At 57.6% G+C, this 17,737-nt stretch overlaps 3 protein-coding genes across 4 annotated transcripts; 2 read left to right on the forward strand and 1 right to left on the reverse strand.

The window, feature by feature from the left end:
• Positions 1–287: 287 nt before the first annotated feature.
• NDUFA2 (NADH:ubiquinone oxidoreductase subunit A2) lies at positions 288–1,964 on the reverse strand. Its single transcript, XM_080626979.1, has 3 exons — positions 1,832–1,964; positions 1,613–1,719; positions 288–480 (listed from the first exon to the last, which is right to left on the reverse strand). The coding sequence occupies exons 1-3, from the start codon at positions 1,930–1,932 to the stop codon at positions 389–391; spliced, it is 300 nt and encodes a 99-aa protein (XP_080483105.1). The 5' UTR covers positions 1,933–1,964; the 3' UTR covers positions 288–388.
• Positions 1,910–10,347, forward strand: IK (IK cytokine; the record flags this gene model as incomplete). 2 transcript variants are annotated; one of them, XM_080626975.1, is made up of 20 exons in its annotated part: positions 1,910–2,081; positions 2,668–2,734; positions 2,951–3,043; positions 3,487–3,546; positions 4,106–4,273; positions 4,357–4,471; positions 4,698–4,768; positions 4,876–4,922; positions 5,163–5,326; positions 5,410–5,518; positions 5,962–6,001; positions 6,407–6,632; positions 6,987–7,005; positions 7,497–7,573; positions 7,814–7,896; positions 8,416–8,473; positions 8,671–8,759; positions 9,046–9,154; positions 9,795–9,829; positions 10,096–10,347. In XM_080626975.1, 20 exons carry the CDS (start codon positions 1,910–1,912, stop codon positions 10,121–10,123), a joined length of 1,830 nt encoding a protein of 609 aa, XP_080483101.1. In that variant the 3' UTR covers positions 10,124–10,347. The 2 variants fall into 2 exon arrangements, with proteins under 2 accessions (XP_080483101.1, XP_080483102.1); XM_080626976.1 differs by lacking the exons at positions 7,497–7,573; positions 7,814–7,896; positions 9,795–9,829; positions 10,096–10,347 and having other exon boundaries at positions 9,046–9,157.
• On the forward strand, positions 10,125–17,708 carry WDR55 (WD repeat domain 55). The gene is made up of 11 exons (XM_080626978.1): positions 10,125–10,260; positions 10,857–11,248; positions 11,332–11,474; positions 11,562–11,662; positions 11,738–11,825; positions 11,935–12,114; positions 12,525–12,624; positions 13,066–13,235; positions 13,339–13,649; positions 15,805–16,121; positions 17,643–17,708. The coding sequence occupies exons 2-11, from the start codon at positions 11,231–11,233 to the stop codon at positions 17,691–17,693; spliced, it is 1,479 nt and encodes a 492-aa protein (XP_080483104.1). The 5' UTR covers positions 10,125–10,260; positions 10,857–11,230; the 3' UTR covers positions 17,694–17,708.
• The last annotated feature ends 29 nt before the right edge of the window (positions 17,709–17,737 follow it).

Consider the following 17,737-nt stretch of genomic DNA (forward strand, 5'->3'; position numbering starts at 1 on the left):
TACTCCATGCCCTGCTTTCCCAAAGGCTGGTCAGAGGTCTAACCCCCAGCAGTAAGCACCAGTGCTGGCTGCACAGGGACGCTGGTCCTTGGCAAGAAAAGGATGTTTCCATCTTTGTCACCATCTCAGAGCTACCAGGAGAATGTGCCTCCCATGAGCTTGGTGCAGGGGCAGAACTGGGCTGGAACCCAGAGAAGGCTCCTGATGCAGGGAGATGATGGATAAACCCCACTGGATCCCTCCAGTGTCTCCTTTTGGCTTTAAAACCCAACATATGAAGCTCAGGGTAAGCACGTTGCTTTTTTATAATTGATAAGTTAAAAGATACATGTTTTACATTAAAGATCATCAGTCAGGTCTTCAGCACATGTATGTTTACTGCCTGTCTTCACCCCATGCTCTTCACAATGGTCTCCAGGGCCTTGGCCACTTCATCCGCACTCAGGTTGTTCAGAGGCACACTCCTTTCCCTGCCAAACTCTGCAGGAAAGACAGAGGGTGAGGGGGGAGAGGCAGTGTCTTGGTCCTTCTCTGCTGCAAGGGCAACCTGAAGCCCTGCTCTAGTTTCCCAAGTATCACAGCCCAGGTGCCCATCACCACCCTTCACACCCACCTCTCCCCCTTCGTCACCCTGTGCGTGAGATACTGCTTCTACCTTCTCTGTATTCCCAGCCTGTCCCTTGGGGAAAAGCCAATGCAGCCCAACGTGTTTCCATGCCTTTTTGTTAACTCTTGCTGCACAGCAGCTGGGCAGAGGCCAGCACCACATCCCAAAGCAACCTGGTGGCTTCTGGCCTGCTCAGAGATGCTCACCAATGCTTCAGCAGAACAGTGCTGAAACCCCAGTTGTTCCTACAGCAGCCCCTGCCTGGGGGTGTGTGCTCCTCCAAGTCACATCCAGACAGGAGACAGGCGCACTACACCAAGAGGCTCCATGGTCCTGTGTGCTCACACTGGGAAACTTGCTGAAAGAGTCATTGCATCTCTTTGAAAGAAAGTTCCAAACTTACTTTTTTTCCACCCCAGGTGGCATTAAGAAAGAAACAAAGCCTTTACAGAGGAGCTTTTCTGCTCCTTCCTTGGCCTTTCCCAAAGAACAAGCAGTCTTCCAGTATCTGAAGGGGGCTCCAAGTATGCTGGAGAGGAACTTTTCATCAGGGACTATAGCGACACGACAAGGGTAACGGGTTCAAACTTAAAACAGGGGAAGTTTAGATTAGATATAAGGAAGAAATTCTTTACTGTAAGGGTGTAAGCACTGGAATGGGTTGCCCAGGGAGGTTGTGAATGCTCCATTCTTGGCAGTGTTCAAGGCCAGGCTGGACAGAGCCTTGGGTGACATGGTTTAGTGTGGGGTGTCCCTGCCCATGGCAGGGCGGTTGGAACTTGAGAAGCTTTAAGGTCCCTTCCAACCCCAACCATTCTATGATTCTATGATTTCACTGTATAAGGGTCCTACAAGGGCAGGCGATCACAGCCACGAGTTGCAAGGCACCTCCAGAGCCGTAGATCCCTTTTCTGCCCCACACGAGGTCCCCACACCTCCTCCGAGGTTGCTCCTCGCAGTGTCCTTCGCTATGGCCGCACAGGCCCTGGCCGTGCTTCCACTCACCGAAGCGCGCCCAGAGCCGCGGCTGCACCCCGGAGCACTCGCGGATCAGGATGGGGAAGTCGGGGTTGGCCTTCTTCAGGGTCACGTAGTGCTGCTCGATGAAGTCTCTGGGGAGGGAGTGAAGGGAAGAGGAACCCGGGTCCCTGGGCTGCTCACCCCCCAGCGCCCGGCCCGCCCGTGCAGCGGCGGCTCCAGCCCGGGTTCTGCTCCCCCCCTCACCTGACGCCGCGGCTGCCCGCGGAGCTTTGGCAGAGGTGGAAGCGCAGCTCGCGCAGGCCGCGTCCCAACCCGCTCCCGATGCCCCTCACGGACGCCGCCATCTTCCCTGCGCTCCCCACCACAACACGGGGGCGTGGCCTCGGCGCCGGCCAATGGCAGCGCCCGCCGCGGGGTTGCTGGGAAGGGGAGCGGTGGTGTCGAGGGGCCGCGGAAGGAAGCGAGGATCGGGGCGCGATGCCGGAGCGCGACAGTGAGGGGGGCTCGGGGGGCTCGGGGGGCTCGGGGGGCGGGCACTGCGAAGCTCCGGGACACCCGGCCCTGGGGTGGGGGGGAGCAGCGTCACTCCTGGAGTGGGGAGCGGCCTGGCTCGGCTCGGGGCGGGGCGGTGTAGGCCGTTCCCGGGCTTGGGGCACCGAGGAACGGGGAGATCCCGCTCATGGGCCTGTTGAGAGGAGCAGCTCTGCTAGGGAACGGGAGCGGTGGCAGCGCAGGAGCTGGAGGGAGCGGAGCTCCCGGGATGCGCGGGGGCTGATTGGGGGTAACCTGGCAGTGTTCAAGGCCAGGTTGGATGGGGCTTGGAGCAAGCTGCTCTAGTGGAAGGCGTCCCTGCTCGTGGTAGAGGGGTGGAACTGGATGAGCTTTAAGGTCCCTTCCAACACAAACCAGTCCCCGTGCCCCCTGGTGAGGCCACCCCAGTGTGTCGGTGGCCTGGGCTTGGCAGAGCACTGCCTGGCAGTTGAATGGTGCTTCCTTCACTGCTCCGGGGCAGGGGTTGGGCTGGGGGCTGTGCAGCCATCAGGCAGACTCTGAGTGCTCTCTTTCCTCCTGTTTTCCAGATGAACCGTTCTCCAACCCCCTGGCCCCTGATGGCCACGATGTGGACGACTCGCATTCTTTCCACCAGTGAGTCCAGCACTGAGGCACTGGGGTGGGACTGGACCAAGGCTGTGGGGCCTGAGCCTGACTGCCTGGTCTGCAGGCTGGAGTGACTGCTGCAGTGCAGCCTTTGGGCTCCCTCCATGGGACCCATGTCTGACCCCATCACAAACCCTCTGCCTCCTCGGAGGCTGTCAGAAGTCACTGGGGGATGACGGTTTCTGTGTCCTCTCTTCCTTGCAGGTCCAAGCTGACCAATGAAGACTTCCGAAAGCTGCTCATGACCCCGCGGGCTGCGCCTACATCTGCGCCACCGTCCAAATCTCGCCACCATGAGTGAGTAGGACTCTGTTTCACAGGACAAAGCTTTCCCTTGGGCTCCGTCTCAGCCTGTCTCTCTTCCCCCTGCGCTCTGCAGTGAATTATCTAAAGGGACTTTTGCTGATGAATGAGGAGCAGACCTCACCCTTGCTCAGTGCTTGGATCCATGCAAGCTGTACATGTGTTAAGTGGAGAAACAGGAGGGTCAGGACTGCTGTAAATAACAGAAGAGTCTTATATAGCTGTGAAGATGCTTTATGCAGGAGGCAGATTTAGGTTTTGTTTGGTGAAAATTGGTGCTTTCCTTTCTCCCTGCTGACAGAGTGGAATTAGGGAGGCTTGGGACTGGATTGTTCCCATCTTTGAGCATCTCGATCCCTGCTGTGTCCAAGGGACTGCTGTGTAGCTGCATGGTCTAGCTCTGCAGACTGTATCTGTGCTCTCTCACCCTTTTCCAGGATGCCCCGGGAGTACAACGAAGATGAAGACCCTGCTGCTCGCAGGAGGAAGAAGAAAAGGTAAATGGGGAAAGCAATTCATCAGGGCTTGTCTTTATACATCACGTCCCTCCCATGGGAGCAGCTTCTGAGCTCTTGGGCTGCCAAAGAGGACCCTGCGTGGCTTGGGTTATTTTGAGGTTTGGAGCCAGGCAGGGTAAGAATTGCTCAGACTGAGTGTCTGTAACTGCCTGTGGGAGCAGACGTGGGATGCAGCAGCGGGGGGGGGGTGGAACTTTGTGTCTGGAAGAAGCACAAGAGGCTCTGCAGGTGTCTGTCAGGGCAGTGGCAGGACATCTGCACTGGTGAAAGTGGTTTTGGGACACATCTGTACAGCTGGACTGCTTTAACCTCTTCCCTTTGGAAGGGACGACTGTGTTCCTCTTCAGTTAGGCTCAGTACAATAGTTTCATATTGTCTGGTGTCTTCCAGGTATGCTATGTCTCATGGTGCTTTAGGAAGGTTTTGGGGAAGGGCTTGGGAGTGGGACAGACATATATGCAGCCTCAGGGGCTGTTACCTGATGGGTGCATCAAAAGTGTGAGTGTGTCTCTAACCCTGAGCTCTTTGTCCAACCCAGCTATTACGCCAAGCTGCGCCAGCAGGAGATTGAGCGCGAGAGGGAGCTGGCTGAGAAGTACAGGGATCGAGCCAAGGAGAGGAGGGATGGTGTGAACAAGGACTACGAGGAGACAGAGCTGATCAGCACAACTGCCAACTACAGAGCTGTGGGCCCGACGGCAGAGGCGTACGTGAGCCTGTGGCATGCTCTTGTTTTGCCATTGCTCCAGTGGGGCTGGTCTCGTAACTGACTCCATTTGTGTCACACAGGGATAAATCTGCTGCGGAGAAGAGAAGACAGTTGATCCAGGAGTCCAAGTTCTTGGGTGGTGACATGGAGCACACCCACTTGGTGAAGGGTCTGGACTTCGCGCTCTTGCAGAAGGTGAGCACAGAGACCACTGTGCTGCTGCTCTTCTGCCCTGCCCGCTCCCATGGGCAGAGGGTGGTAGCTGCCACTTACAGGGGCTTCCATCTTGTCAGTGTGGATTTCTCTTTCTGAGAAAGATCTCTGAAGGGTTGGGGAGCTAGTGGAAGAGTTGGGCTTACTGGATCTGATGGGCAGCAAAGGCATGGATTGGTCTGTAATATGCAGATTTATTTGTGGCCAGGTACGGGCTGAGATTGCCAGCAAGGAGAAGGAAGAGGAGGAAATGATGGAGAAGCCCCAGAAAGAAACTAAGTGAGTGGCTGAGGATTTGAACTCCTGAGTGGAGCTGCCTCCTGGAGAGGAGGATGCAGAGGAGATGTGCTTAGCATAATGCTTGTTTCTTTGCTGCTTCTGTTCAGGAAAGATGAAGATCCTGAGAATAAAATTGAGTTCAAGACCCGGCTGGGTAAGACTGGGTGGATGTGGCTGTTCCCCACCTTGTGCTGTGTGAATGTGGGAGAAATCCTGGAGGGTGAATGAAAATCTTCAGTCACTGAAGGGGGAAAGGCTTGAGGTGTAGATGTCCTGACTTTGAGGGCTGGAGGAAACGTGTCTCTTAGGAGGTGATTCTTGTATTTCTGATAAACTAAATATGCATCACTATAGGCTTGTCCATTGCTCTCTCACACCTTTCCCTCTCCCTCAGGTCGCAACATCTACCGCATTCTGTTCAAGAACAAGGCCTATGAGCGGAATGAGCTGTTCCTGCCAGGCAGGATGGCCTATGTGGTTGATCTGGATGACGAGTATGCAGACACCGATATCCCCACCACGCTGATCCGCAGCAAGGCTGACTGCCCCACCATGGAGGTACCCAGCTAGCATCCTGGGTCTTGCCAGGAGGGGTTCCCTGTCAAGGGAGTCAGATGCATCCTTGGGGATTTCTCTTTCAGGCACAGACCACGCTGACCACCAATGACATTGTCATCAGCAAACTGACGCAGATCCTCTCCTATCTCAGGCAAGGGACCCGCAACAAGAAGCTCAAGAAGAAAGACAAAGGTAGGAGCTGAGGGGAACCAAGTAGCAGGAGTTAATGCTTGAAGCATATCCCAAAAGAATGAGGTGTGCTTTGGTTTGCTGCCTTCTGCTGTGCCATAAGGTGGTGGACTCAGAGGACAGAGATTGCCTAAGGCTCCCCAAGCACTTCAAATGTCCTGAAGGCAGGCTGCTCTGTGGCAGCTAAGACGTTCTAGCTGTGAGGGTGCCTTGTGCTGCTCTGCTCTTCCTGGTTAAGACCCAGTTCCTTAGGGAAGTGTCCCCTGCTTTGGGGAGGGACAAAATGGTTTCCTGAAGGGACCAGATATACTGTGGTAACTGAAGAGGAAGTCAGGACATCCTCCAGGCCTGCCACTCTTGGGGCTTGGGAACCAGACTGGGGACAGGGAAGCAGTACAGGTAGCAGAGTGGATGATGTGCGTCTCATTGCTGTTGTGTCCTTTCAGGGAAGCTGGATGAGAAGAAGCCCCCTGAAGCTGATATGAAGTAAGTGCCTCCCTGCCCCAGGCTGTGGGGTCTTAGCTCTCTGCCTTAAGGAATGTCTTTCTGGCCCACAACATCTGGAGAGGGCTGGGTTTAGTGTCTGTAGAGCGAGCTGCTTCTTCAGACCTGCAGCTGGTAGGACAAGACTGGAGGCAAGCTCTGTTTAGTGGTTTCAGGCTTGAGGCAGGCAAGGGCTCTCTTGTCCTGGGCCACAAGAAGCAGGTCCAGGCAGCAGAAGAGAGCACAAATGCAGTGATACCTGTGACAAATGTAGAAACCAGTTCTAGTGGATGTCCATAGCTCTTGGTGTTGGTGCTACAGCTGCATTATTAGGCTCCAGTTAAAAGGGAGGTGGTTGTGGCTTCCTGCCTTGCAGCACCCATAATGGATGCTCTTTCCCACTTCTAGCATCTTTGAAGACATTGGGGATTACGTGCCCTCTACTGCGAAGATGCCCCGGGAGAAGGACCGGGAGAGGTACCGCGAGAGAGAGCGTGACAGGGACCGGGAGCGGGACAGGGATCGAGAACGGGACAGAGACCGGGAGCGCGAGCGGGATCGGGAGCGCGACCGTGAACGGGAGGAGGAAAAGAAGAGGCACAGCTACTTTGAGAAGCCCAAGGCTGATGATGAGGTGAGCCTCTGCTCGGGAAGCCTGGACCGTCCCACCTGAACCCTGTGCTCTGGGCAGTGCAGCTGTGGAGTTGGTGCGGTCACTGGTGACTTTGGGTGTCTCTGGTTGTGCTCCCACATGTGCCAGTGTTCAGCTCTTGCTGAGCTCTGTCTGTCCAGCCAGGAGATGATGGGTGGCTGAGTGCTTGTCCTCTCCTTCAGTAAGGCAGGACTAGCACAAGCATGGAGCTTTCATGGTTCAGGTCTGTGAGCTTGCCACAGAGACTCTTAAAGCAGGGATCCCAAGTCATGCAATGCTGTCTCTTGCCTGCTTTCACCCCCTTGGGTGACATGTATCTCTCTGTTTTCTTTGCAGCCCACAGACATCGACAAAGGTGAGTCAAGTGGTGTGGGTGTTTGAATGAGGCTGGATGTTTGAGTGAGGCCATCTGGGGTTGCAGCCTTCTGCTTGGCTCCCTGGGCTGCCTGAGTCCCCTGTTCTCCCAGAGATGGCTGTGGTGGAGAGAATTGTTTGTAGTGAGAGTTTTGGGTTGAAGAGTCTTGTGCCTGCAGGCTGCTGTATGACACCCTGGGTTGAGGGCCTGTGCAGATCCTTCCCTGGCAGCAGACCAGCTCAAACAACCCTCTTCTGGCTGTAAGCTGAGGAGGATTTGGGGTGTCCTTGGACCAGCCCATGCCTATCTGTGCTCAAACTGGTCTGCTGCTGCTCACTGTTCTCTTGGCTTCTCTACCTCCTATGCAGCCTGTCCTGCCTGTTACCCCATCCCAAAGAGTTCGTTGTGCAGAAGTGGGCTCTGCCCAGCCCCATGTGTGTTGTGGTGAGCTGTCCCTCCCCAAAACTCAGGCTGCTGCTCTCTCTACCCAGGACCTGGCTCAGCCAAGGAGCTCATAAAGTCCATCAACGAGAAGTTTGCTGGAGCCACTGGCTGGGAAGGAGCAGAGACATATCCTTTACTATCTGTGCTAGCCTGGCCTTGCCCGAGCATGGCTGTGTGGCTGTTCTTCCTCTTAGGGAGAGCTCTTCTTCCTGTAGCAGAGAAATGCCACCCAAACCTTACTGCTCATGTGCCAAATACAACCTCTGCAGCCTCTAGTTTGGTTCTGTTGGGGCAGGACATGGTTGTTGTGCTGTCTGTGCTTAGCCTGTAGCTGTATAAGGTGGTGCTTTCCTTGACTGTTGTCACATTGAAGAAGCCAGAAGACAAGAAGCAGCTGGGGGACTTCTTTGGCATGTCCAACAGCTACGCCGAGTGCTACCCTGCCACGTAAGGGAGCCACAGGAGGCTGTGGGTTGGGAGCAGGGGATGCTGAGGGGCTGCTGTTCTCTGGCAGCAAGAACTTCAACATGAGCCCCACTACTTGTTGGGAGGAGGAAGCCTGGCTTTGTATAGGGTTGCAACCTACTGTTAAAATGATGCTCGTGCTTTGGTTCTGGTAGAAGTGGGTGTTTCTTAGCTGGTGTCTGCTGTTAAGTGGCTGCCTGGAGTTTGCTGCCAGGGGGAGGCTGAGGTGGTTGGAGGTCTGCTGGGTTCCCTGGTCACTCATATGCTCATTGAGCTCTGGCCACAAAGAGGAACAGCTTTCAGCCTGCAGTGTCACCTTAGGAGCATTCACAGTCTTGGATACCCTGTGGTCCAGCTCACCTGCAGGGCTTGCAGCTGAGGAACTTCTCTCTGGTCCAGGAACTGTGTTCAGTCTGAGGCCATGACAGACCTGGCTTCAAGGTTCTCATCTGTGTCCCATGGACCCACTCCAAGCCCTTTGCTTGCTTTTCTTTTTTATAGAATGGATGATATGGCTGTGGACAGTGATGAAGAGGTGGACTACAGCAAAATGGATCAGGTATGTTGGGACCAGGCAGTGAGCTAAGCATCCGTGGAGGATGCCACTGGAGAGAAGCAGGCACGTGTGAAGGGGCTGGATGCCCTGGGGCTGGATGGTGGGTGTTTGGTTGTTTGCTGATTTGCTGTGTGCTTGGGTGGGATCTGGTGTCCCAGTTTGCAGCTCAGGAGTTGCTCTGAGTCGTTCTTTCTCTGCAGGGTAACAAGAAAGGACCCCTGGGCCGCTGGGACTTCGACACCCAAGAGGAGTACAGCGAATACATGAACAACAAAGAGGCTCTGCCCAAGTGAGTGCAGCCCTTGGGAAGGGCTGAGCAAGGATTCTGGCTTGGGGGTGGCTGTGGTGGCCAAACCTGGGTCCTGGGGGAGCTGAAAAACAAGGAGGAGGTTCCCTGGGGAGGAGCTGTGGACCCTGGGCCTGGTGGCTTCTCTTTGCTCTTAGTATCGTTCTTGAGGCCTCCTGCCCAAGTGGCTGCCTTCAGGGGTCCAAGCCAGTGCCTGGGTACAGGCTCATGGCTGGGACAGGCTGTGGATCCCCTGCAGATGCTGAGCTCTCTCTTGCTCCTTCCCTAGGGCAGCATTCCAGTATGGGATCAAGATGTCTGAGGGACGCAAGACCCGTCGCTTTAAGGAGACGAATGACAAGGCAGAGCTGGACCGGCAGTGGAAGAAGATCAGTGCGGTGGGTGCCTGGTGCTGCGCTGTCATTGGGTCAGACCATGAGCTCCCCCCTCATCTGCCCTCACTGTCCTCGTCACAGCTCCTCAGCCCCTGTCCTGGTGTGTGTGTGTGCAGCAGGGCTGGCTCTCTAGAAGCTGGATTTGCTCCTTGCAAGAGCGTTGGGCAGATATTTGGGGCTCCAGGACTGCAGAGGCATCTGGAGCTGCATTTGGATCTGTTACCCTGGGAGCAGTCCCAGCTGGGGGCTTTTTGCTCTGGACTCTACAGTAGATGAACATGTCCAGAACTGGCAGCTTGGAGCCACCCACAGGGGCTTGGAGGGGACAAGGCATGTTTAGTGGCTCCACTTCCTAACCAGCAATGGTAGGGGCAGTGCGAGCTGGCCATGAGCACCCTAACAGGGTGGGATGGGCATGAGGAAGGTGAGAACAAAGGGTCTTTGGTGGCCAAAATGGAGCAAAGGGGGAACAGGCCCAGATTCTCCAGACTTTGGGCAGCTTGTGGACAATTTCAGCTCACCTCAGTTTGCTCTGGCCTGACTACAGATCTCCTTGGGTGTATCTTGCACCCTTAAACCCCTCTGCTCTGGCTGTGGGCAGCCAGAAACGTGAGGGTAAACGGGCTTTGTGCTTTTTCTGCAGATCATTGAGAAGAGGAAGAAGCTGGAGGCTGATGGGTAAGTTGTCATAGAGTTGTCTCTGCTCTTGGCTTAGCACAGGCCAGTTCTGGGGCCTTGCTGGCTCCTGACACCTCACCCAGGGACTGTGGGGAGCAGAGACCGCCCCAGTGGCTCTCAGCAGTGGGGCTGGACGGAGAGTGGAAAACATTCAGTCCCTTCAGTGTGCTTCTGCCCTGCTCAGCTTAACAGGACCTGGCCATGGGAGTGGGATGGATTTTCTGCCCTGCATCCTCACCACCATCCTGCCTGTCTGTCTCTTCCAGGGTTGAGGTGAAACGTCCCAAGTACTGATGTCTCCAGTATCTTCTTCAGCTCCTGGAACCCGAGCCTGCACCCTGAGCTTCTTGGTGTGCTGTCCTTGTCCCCCATATCCTCTACTTTCCGCTCTGGGCTGGGCAGCACATGTCTCCCCAGCCTTGTGCTTTGGGGTGAGCAGAGGCTCTTCCCTCCAGTGTCTGCTACAGCCCCGTGATGTGTAAATTGTTTGTAGATGTAATAAAACTACATTAACTTTATGTGAGCAGTTGTTTATGTGGGCAGAGAGATGGTGCCTGGGCTCCTCATTGCATCCACCCAGCCCTGTTGGCTCTCATGGCCTGAGCTCTAGTTCAGGTTGTTCAGGGGCGGAGCATGTTGGGGATATCCCTGGATGAAATTAGCACATAAACCTTTGGGAGGGAGCAAATTCCAGATGAGGAACCTCTCTGAAAGTGTATGGAGAAGAAATGGGGACCTTGCATGAGGTGGAGCAAGAGGAATGGCCCAAAGCAGAGGATTTGTATTGCTTCCACTGTACAAACTGCATGCTGGTGGGCTGTGTGTAGCACAGGAGTAATGATCACTGATCAGTGGCAGGGTGGGTGCGATGGGGTGAGCACTACGCAAAGCAGGGCCAGCAGGGACCGTGGAGAGGATAGGGACACTGTGCTGGGGCCCTGGGCAGGATCTCAGGGTTCCCCACCAGCCCCAGGCCTTGAGAGGGCTGAAGTAACACCAGTCTCTGTTCTTGTTCCCTGGGATGCAGGAGAAGGTGGCCATGGTGTTCCTCTGTGGTGCCCTAAGAAGAGAAGGCTCCGGAGAGACCTTACAGCAGCTCCCAGTGCCTAAACGGGCTACAAGAAAGCTGCAGAGGGGCTTTGGACAAGGGCCTGCAGGGACAGGCCAAGGGGAATGGCTTTAACCTGCCAGAGGGGAGATTGAGATGAGCTCTTAGGCAGAAGCTCTTCCCTGTGAGGGTGCTGAGGCGCTGGCACAGGGTGCCCAGAGAAGCTGTGGCTGCCCCATCCCTGGCAGTGTTCAAGCAGCTCCACGAGAGGGCGCCCTCCGGCGGCGGGTGGGCGGCCTCATGCAAATGAAGGGGCGGAGCTATGTTAACGACCCCGCCCACGCCAGGCCGCCATGGCGGCACCGGCAGAGGTGAGCACGCGTGGGGCTGCGCGGCCCCGGCGCCACGGGCGCCACCGGCCCCGGCCCCACCGCCCCGCTCTGTCTCCCCCTAGGAGAGCGCGGAGCCCGCCGGGAGGGAGCCGCGGCTGCGGGACACCCCCGAGGACATCTGCTTCGAGGCGACCGCCAACGCCATCGCCCTGCACCCGGCCCGGCCGCTGCTGGCGGCGGGGGACGTGGACGGCGATGTCTATCTGTGAGTGAGTGGGGCCGTGCAGGTGTTCGGGGGTCCCGTGTGCAGGAACCGCCGGGCAGCGGCCGCTGAGCCTGGCCCGCTCCGCAGGTACTCGTACTCCTGCACCGAGGGGGAGAACCGACAGCTCTGGTCCTCGGGGCATCACCTCAAGTCGTGCCGGGACGTGGCCTTCTCCCAGGACGGGCAGAGTGAGTGCGGGGAACACGGGGTGGCAGCGGGGTGCGGGGGGCACCGAGACTGCGGGTGCTGATGGAGCTCCCCAGAGCTTTTCACCGTGTCCAAGGATAAGTCCATTCACATCCTGACGGTGGAGGAGGGACGGCTGGAAACACGCTTCCCCAAGGCACACAGGTAAGTCCTGGAAGGGGGGCTCCAGGCAGCGATGTCCCCTTCCCTCCGCTGCCAGCATCATCAACGATGTGAGTGTGACTGTGCTGACATGGGGCCGGGGTCTCTGCAGCTCGGCCCTTAACTGCGTGCTGCCCATCGATACCCATGTCTTTGCCACGGGCGATGACAACGGGGCACTGAAGGTGTGGGACTTGCGCAAGGGGGATGCAATCTTGGAGGCCCGGGAGCAGGAGGAGTACATCAGCGCCATGGCTGTGGATGGTAACGGGAAGCTCCTGCTGACTGCCAGGTACCCGCGGCTCTGCGGGCTCCCACGTCCCCACACAGGTCATAGACTCACAGCCTGGTTTGGGTTGGAAGGGACCTTAAAGCTCATCCAGTTCCAACCCTCCGCAGAGGGGCAGGATCCCCTCCCTCGACTGCTGCTCACGCTCTGGGGGTGCAGCCCAGCACACGGGGGTTCTGGGCTCAAGTGCACACTGAAGCTGGGTCATGGGGAGCTTCTCCTCATCCAACAACCCCAAGTCCTTCTCAGGGCTGCTCTCAGTCCCATTTCTGCCCAGCCTGTATTTGTGTTTAGGACTGCCCCAGCCCACTGAGGATTGCACTTGGCCGTCCCTTAGGTCCTTCCCTTAGGGCTGGGGGAAGCGCCCTGCACCTTGTCCCATGCTCACAACGTGCTGCTTCCATCTCCGGCAGTGGTGATGGCACCCTGGGTGTCTTCAATGTGAAGAGGCGTCGCTTTGAGCTACTCTCAGAGCCGCAGAATGGGGACCTCACGTCTGTGGCACTCCTGAAGGTTGGTGCTGGGCCCTGCCATGAAGCAGGATCATACATTCACAACTGGTTTGTGTTGGAAGGGATCTTAAAGCTCATCCAGTCCCAACCCCTACAGCAGGCAGGGACACCTTCCACTAGAGCAGGTTGTTCCAAGCCCTTTCCAGCCTGGCCTTGAACACTGCCAGGGATGGGGCAGCCACAGCTTCTCTGGGCACCCTGGGCCAGCGCCTCAGCACCCTCACAGGGAAGAGCTTCTGCCTAAGAGCTCATCTCAGTCTCCCCTCTGGCAGGTTAAAGCCATTCCCCTTGGCCTGTCCCTACAGGCCCTTGTCCAAAGCCCCTCTCCAGGTTTCTTGTAGGTCTCCTTAGCTACTGAAGGCTATAAGGTCTCCTGCAGATCCCTCTCCATGCCCTGGGTTTCTTGTCCTGCCTCTGCTTTACCATCCTCCATCTTGCCTAGAGGGGGAAGAAAGTGGCCTGTGGCTCCAGTGAAGGCACCATTTACCTCTTCAACTGGGACGGCTTTGGGGCCGCCAGCGACCGCTTCGCTTTGAGGGCTGAGTCCATTGACTGCATGGCCCCCATCACGGACAGCATCGTGTGCGTGGGGTCCCTGGACGGAGTCATCAGGTCAGGACCATCTGTGGGGCGGGTGTGGGACGAGATCAGCCCCGGCCAGTCACAGGCTGAGGCTGTGATGGACCAGGATCCCCACAGCTCCCCTCATCCGCAGGGCAGTGAACATCTTGCCCAACCGCGTGCTGGGCTGCGTGGGGCAGCACCTCGGGGAGCCCATTGAGCAGCTGGCGCTGGCGCCGGGCGGGCAGCTCCTGGCCAGCTGTGCCCATGACCAGAAGGTGAAGTTTTGGGATGTGTCGGCGCTGGCGGGGCTGGTGGTGGACGATTACCGCAAGAAGAAGAAGAAGGGGGGGCCGCTGCGGGCGCTCAGCGGGAAGGCAATGGGCAGCGGTGAGGACTTCTTTGCCGACCTGCGGGATGAGGCCGAGCCGGATGCGGCACCAGGGAACGACAGCGACAGCGATGGTGGGGACTGAGGGTCCTTGGGATGGGGGGTCCAGGGAAGGGGGGATGTGGCTGCAGTCCCTGGTGGAAGGGTTCAGGGGTTCATGAGTGATGATCCCTGGTGGATGGAGGGGCTGGGTCTGAGATGTGGGGGGGTACATGGATGGAGAGCCAGCCCTAGGAGGGGAGTGTGGTGTGGGTGTAGGAAAGGTGGGGTTTGCTGGTGTATCTGGGGGTCCTGGGATGGGGGGCAAGGCAGGGCATTGCTCAGGGGTCTGGAGGGTGATAGGGCGCCTGGTCAAACGGGTCCACCCCTTACCCGAGGCCCTGCCTGGCCCTGCAGTGCTGTCCAAGCAGGTGTGTGTTTATTATATTTTGTTAATTAATTTATAGATCATCTCTACTGCAAATAAACCCAGTGCCTTTCAGTTCCTAGTGCCTTGTGCTGATGTTTTGGCTCACCCCAACTTCCCTGGCATCCTTGGTACATCTGAGAGCTGCCTGTGGGGCACTGGGGACAGAGATGGGGATGGCAGTGGGGAGAGTATCCTGTGCCTGGGTGTCCTGACTTGTCACAGGCAGTGGCTGGTCCCTGCAGGGCAGGGGGCTGGTGCAAGCTGTGAGAGCATCCAGGGCATGGTTTTAAACTGAAACAGGAGGTATTAGGATGTTCTTCCCTGTGAGGGTGCTGAGGCGCTGGCACAGGGTGCCCAGAGAAGCTGTGGCTGCCCCATCCCTGGCAGTGTTCAAGGCCAGGTTGGACACAGGGGCTTGGAGCAAGCTGCTCTAGTGGAAGGTGTCCCTGCCCATGGCAGGGGTCGGCACTGGATGAGCTTTGAGGTCCCTTCCAACCCAAACCAGTCTGGGATTCTATGATTTAATACCATCAGAGAGTCCAACCTGCCCCAGTGCAAGGCAGGGACCTGAGCCCACAGGAGCTCTGGGAAGCAGAGGCAGGTGTGCAGAGCCATTCAAGGCATGCCAAATGGACTCAGAGCTCCATGGGCCACATCCCAAAGCTCTGGGAGGTTGCTGGGGCACTATAAAAGGCAGTGGTTCACCAGTGTTGAGCACAGAATGGCTGCTGAAGGACACCTGAAGGCACTTCAGAGTCCCCTGGTGCTGTACTGCACTGTGAGGCACCTGGGCAGCGCAGAAAGGCACATGGAGTTTCCTTAAGTGCACCAGAAGACACTTGGGACCATACTGAGCCCAGAAAGGCCCTTGGAAGGCTCTAGGGGCTAACAGCAACGTACCTGGGTCCTTAGCACAGGAGATGGGACTGGCAGAGCTCTGTACTTGCAGGCACCCAGGTATGCCCTGAAATGCACTTGGAAGCCACCAGTGCTCACCAGCAATCAGCTGCAGACCTCATCCCTCCTGCAGCTGAAGGCAGGCTTCCTCATGGGGGGAGAAGACTGAGATGGTGCAGGACAGGCAGGGAGCTGGGGAGGTGGGAGCAGAACGGGACAGACACAGCCAGTGCTTTCCAGGCCACTTTAATCCCAGTGAACAGCGCAGCCGGACCTCCCCGTCCTGAGGAATCATTCATAGACAGCCGGGCCCCACGGCTGCTTCCCTGCAGCACAGACAGCCCTGCACCGCCCCAGACACTGCCCTACACCCGCTCCACCAGCACAGGGAACAGCCCCACGGGCTGCTCCTCAGGCACCAGACACAAAGGAGACAGGGCCCCAAGGAGCCCAGACAGTGCCAGTGTCCCCTCCGCCTCCCCAGCCAATGCTGCCTGCAGCTCCAAGCAGCCGCTGCTTCTCCCAGGGCCCCTCCACCACAGCAGAGCAACGCAAACCAACTGAAAAGAAGCCAAACTGGGCCAGATAAAACCATCCCCAAAACAGAACCATCCCCAAGGGCTGGCCAGGGACAGGGCAGCAGCCATGCACCAGGCCAGCAACTCCGTCCTCAGCACCAGCTCTCAAACCAAACCAAACCCAACCAAACCCAAATGAACTCATAACAAGGCTGGAACAGGACCCTGTCCCAGCGGGGCTCACTCGCCGCTCCAGCAGCACCGGGGCTGGCGGCTCAGGTCCAGCTCACCGTGCAGGCAGAGCGCTGCCTACGTCAGCCGGCACCCTGCAGCAGGGAGGGAAGCGTCAGGCTTTGAGCAGCATCCCAAAACCCTCCTCCCTTTGCATCCTCTGCTTCCAACCAGGAAATCCCACCCAAGGCTCAGAGACATCAGGGTCACATCTGTTTGGGGGGGCGGATCTGACCCTGCTTGTGTTCCCCCGAGCTCCACACTCCCAAGAGATGCTCCAAGGCTTTCAGAGGTTGGCACCGGCATCGCACAGGGACTCACCCAGCATCCGCAGAACCTGCAGCGCCATCGCAACCTTCGCCTCCTCGTGCCCGCTCCTGCCCGGCCTGTCCTGCACCCACGTGAACCCCATGAAGGGCATGGGGCACCCAGGGATCACCAGCTGGCACCAGAACCGCAGCCACCCATTGGAGTTGGCCTGGACACACTTGGTGAGGAACAGGGGGGGCCCCAGGTACTGGCTCCAGCACAGGGTGTTGAGGTGCTCCAGCGCATTGCGTAGCACCGGAGATGGGGGAGCCTGCTTGGAGAGCCCCTGGTGCTTGGCCCTTTGTACCCGGCTGGGCGATGGCTTCTCCTCGCGTGACTGCAGCTTCTGCTTCAGGTCAGGGTTCAGCCAGTCCACCCTTATCGCTGCCCCACCGAGTCTCATGTTCCCTAGAAGAAACCAGCAGCAGCTGCCAGGGGATGCTGAGGCACCAGCACCCCAGTATCACCTCATCCCACGCCACCCTGTCCCCCAGTATCTGGCACAGTGACCCCAAGGGTGGTTTGGTGCTGAACCACACAAAACCCTTTCCCCTGCCTCTACAACCCCTCATGCAGCTACGGGGCAGTTGCTCCTTCACCTCCTTTGGCTACCAAGGTGGGTTAGGAGCTGCAAAGCTCAGATTATAGGGGCAGCCTTCAGGGACAAGGTGCAGAGACATCAAAGCCAAATGTTTCTCAACCGGGGATAAGTGGATACACATTGGGACTTTGGAGGTTCTGGCTGGATGTCTGTGAAACGTGTCCCAGGGTTGTGCAATCACGGGATGGGGCACTGAGGAGTAGGGAATCTCCGTAAGAAGGGTAACTTGGTTAAAGCTCTGGATGCCCTAGACTCGTACTGGTGATGCTGTTGCTCTGAGCAGGCAGCTGAAGACCTCCAGCAGTCCCCCCACCCCACCTCCCCAGTGAGGACAGCTGGCCTCCCATGGGACACAGGAACAGAACAAGGAATGTCTTCACCTCACGACTGAGTCCCAAGGTGGAATCAGCCCTTAGAGACACCAGGAAGAGCACCCCAAGCATCCCCCCAGCCTCCCACGTACCTTCCATGAGGGTTTTCTTGGCCATGGCAGCAGCGTGGTGCGAGCTGAACTTGAGCAGGGCGAGCTGCGTGCGCTGCTGGCCGGGGCTGGGGTGCAGGGTGACGCTGAGGATGCCCGCGGTGATGCGCCGCAGCACAGCCTCCAGCTCCCGCCGGCTCACCGTGCCTGCCAGCCCGTCCATGCTGAGCTCGCACTTCTCCGTGCTCCGGCACACGACAATGGCGCAGCCCTCCCGCACGCTGAAGTTGTTGAAGGTGGCGATGGCCTTCCTGGCAGCGCGCTGGGTGCTGTACTTGGCGTACGCGAAGCCGCGGTTGAGCCCGCTGAAGGTCATCATGAGGCGGAACTCATAGAGCGTCCCCACGCTCTGGAAGAGCGGGATCAGGATGTTCTCGTACATGTCCTGCGGCAACTTCCCGATGAACACCTCTGTGCCTGCTGGAGGGGGGTCGCCCACCCAGCCTGCGGGCACACAATGGGCATGTATGAGTGACAGCCAGCTCGCCACCAGCACCCTACAGGCTGTGCTCCCAGGGCACTACAGCACTGAGATGCTCTGCTCACATACCAGGGGGTGGGCCACCATATCGCCTCTGCCCGTTGATCTGCACCAGGTTGATGCCCGTTTCTTTTGCCCAGGTAAGCAGGGCCTTCTTATTGGCCTGGTTGATGCTGTTGGTCCATGTCTGAAGAAGAAAACGATGATGGAGTTTGTATGGGCAAAGAGTTTCCAA

Source organism: Psittacula echo, assembly GCF_963264785.1.
Source record: "Psittacula echo genome assembly, chromosome: 11".
In the NCBI taxonomy this organism is placed as follows: Eukaryota; Metazoa; Chordata; class Aves; order Psittaciformes; family Psittacidae; genus Psittacula; species Psittacula echo.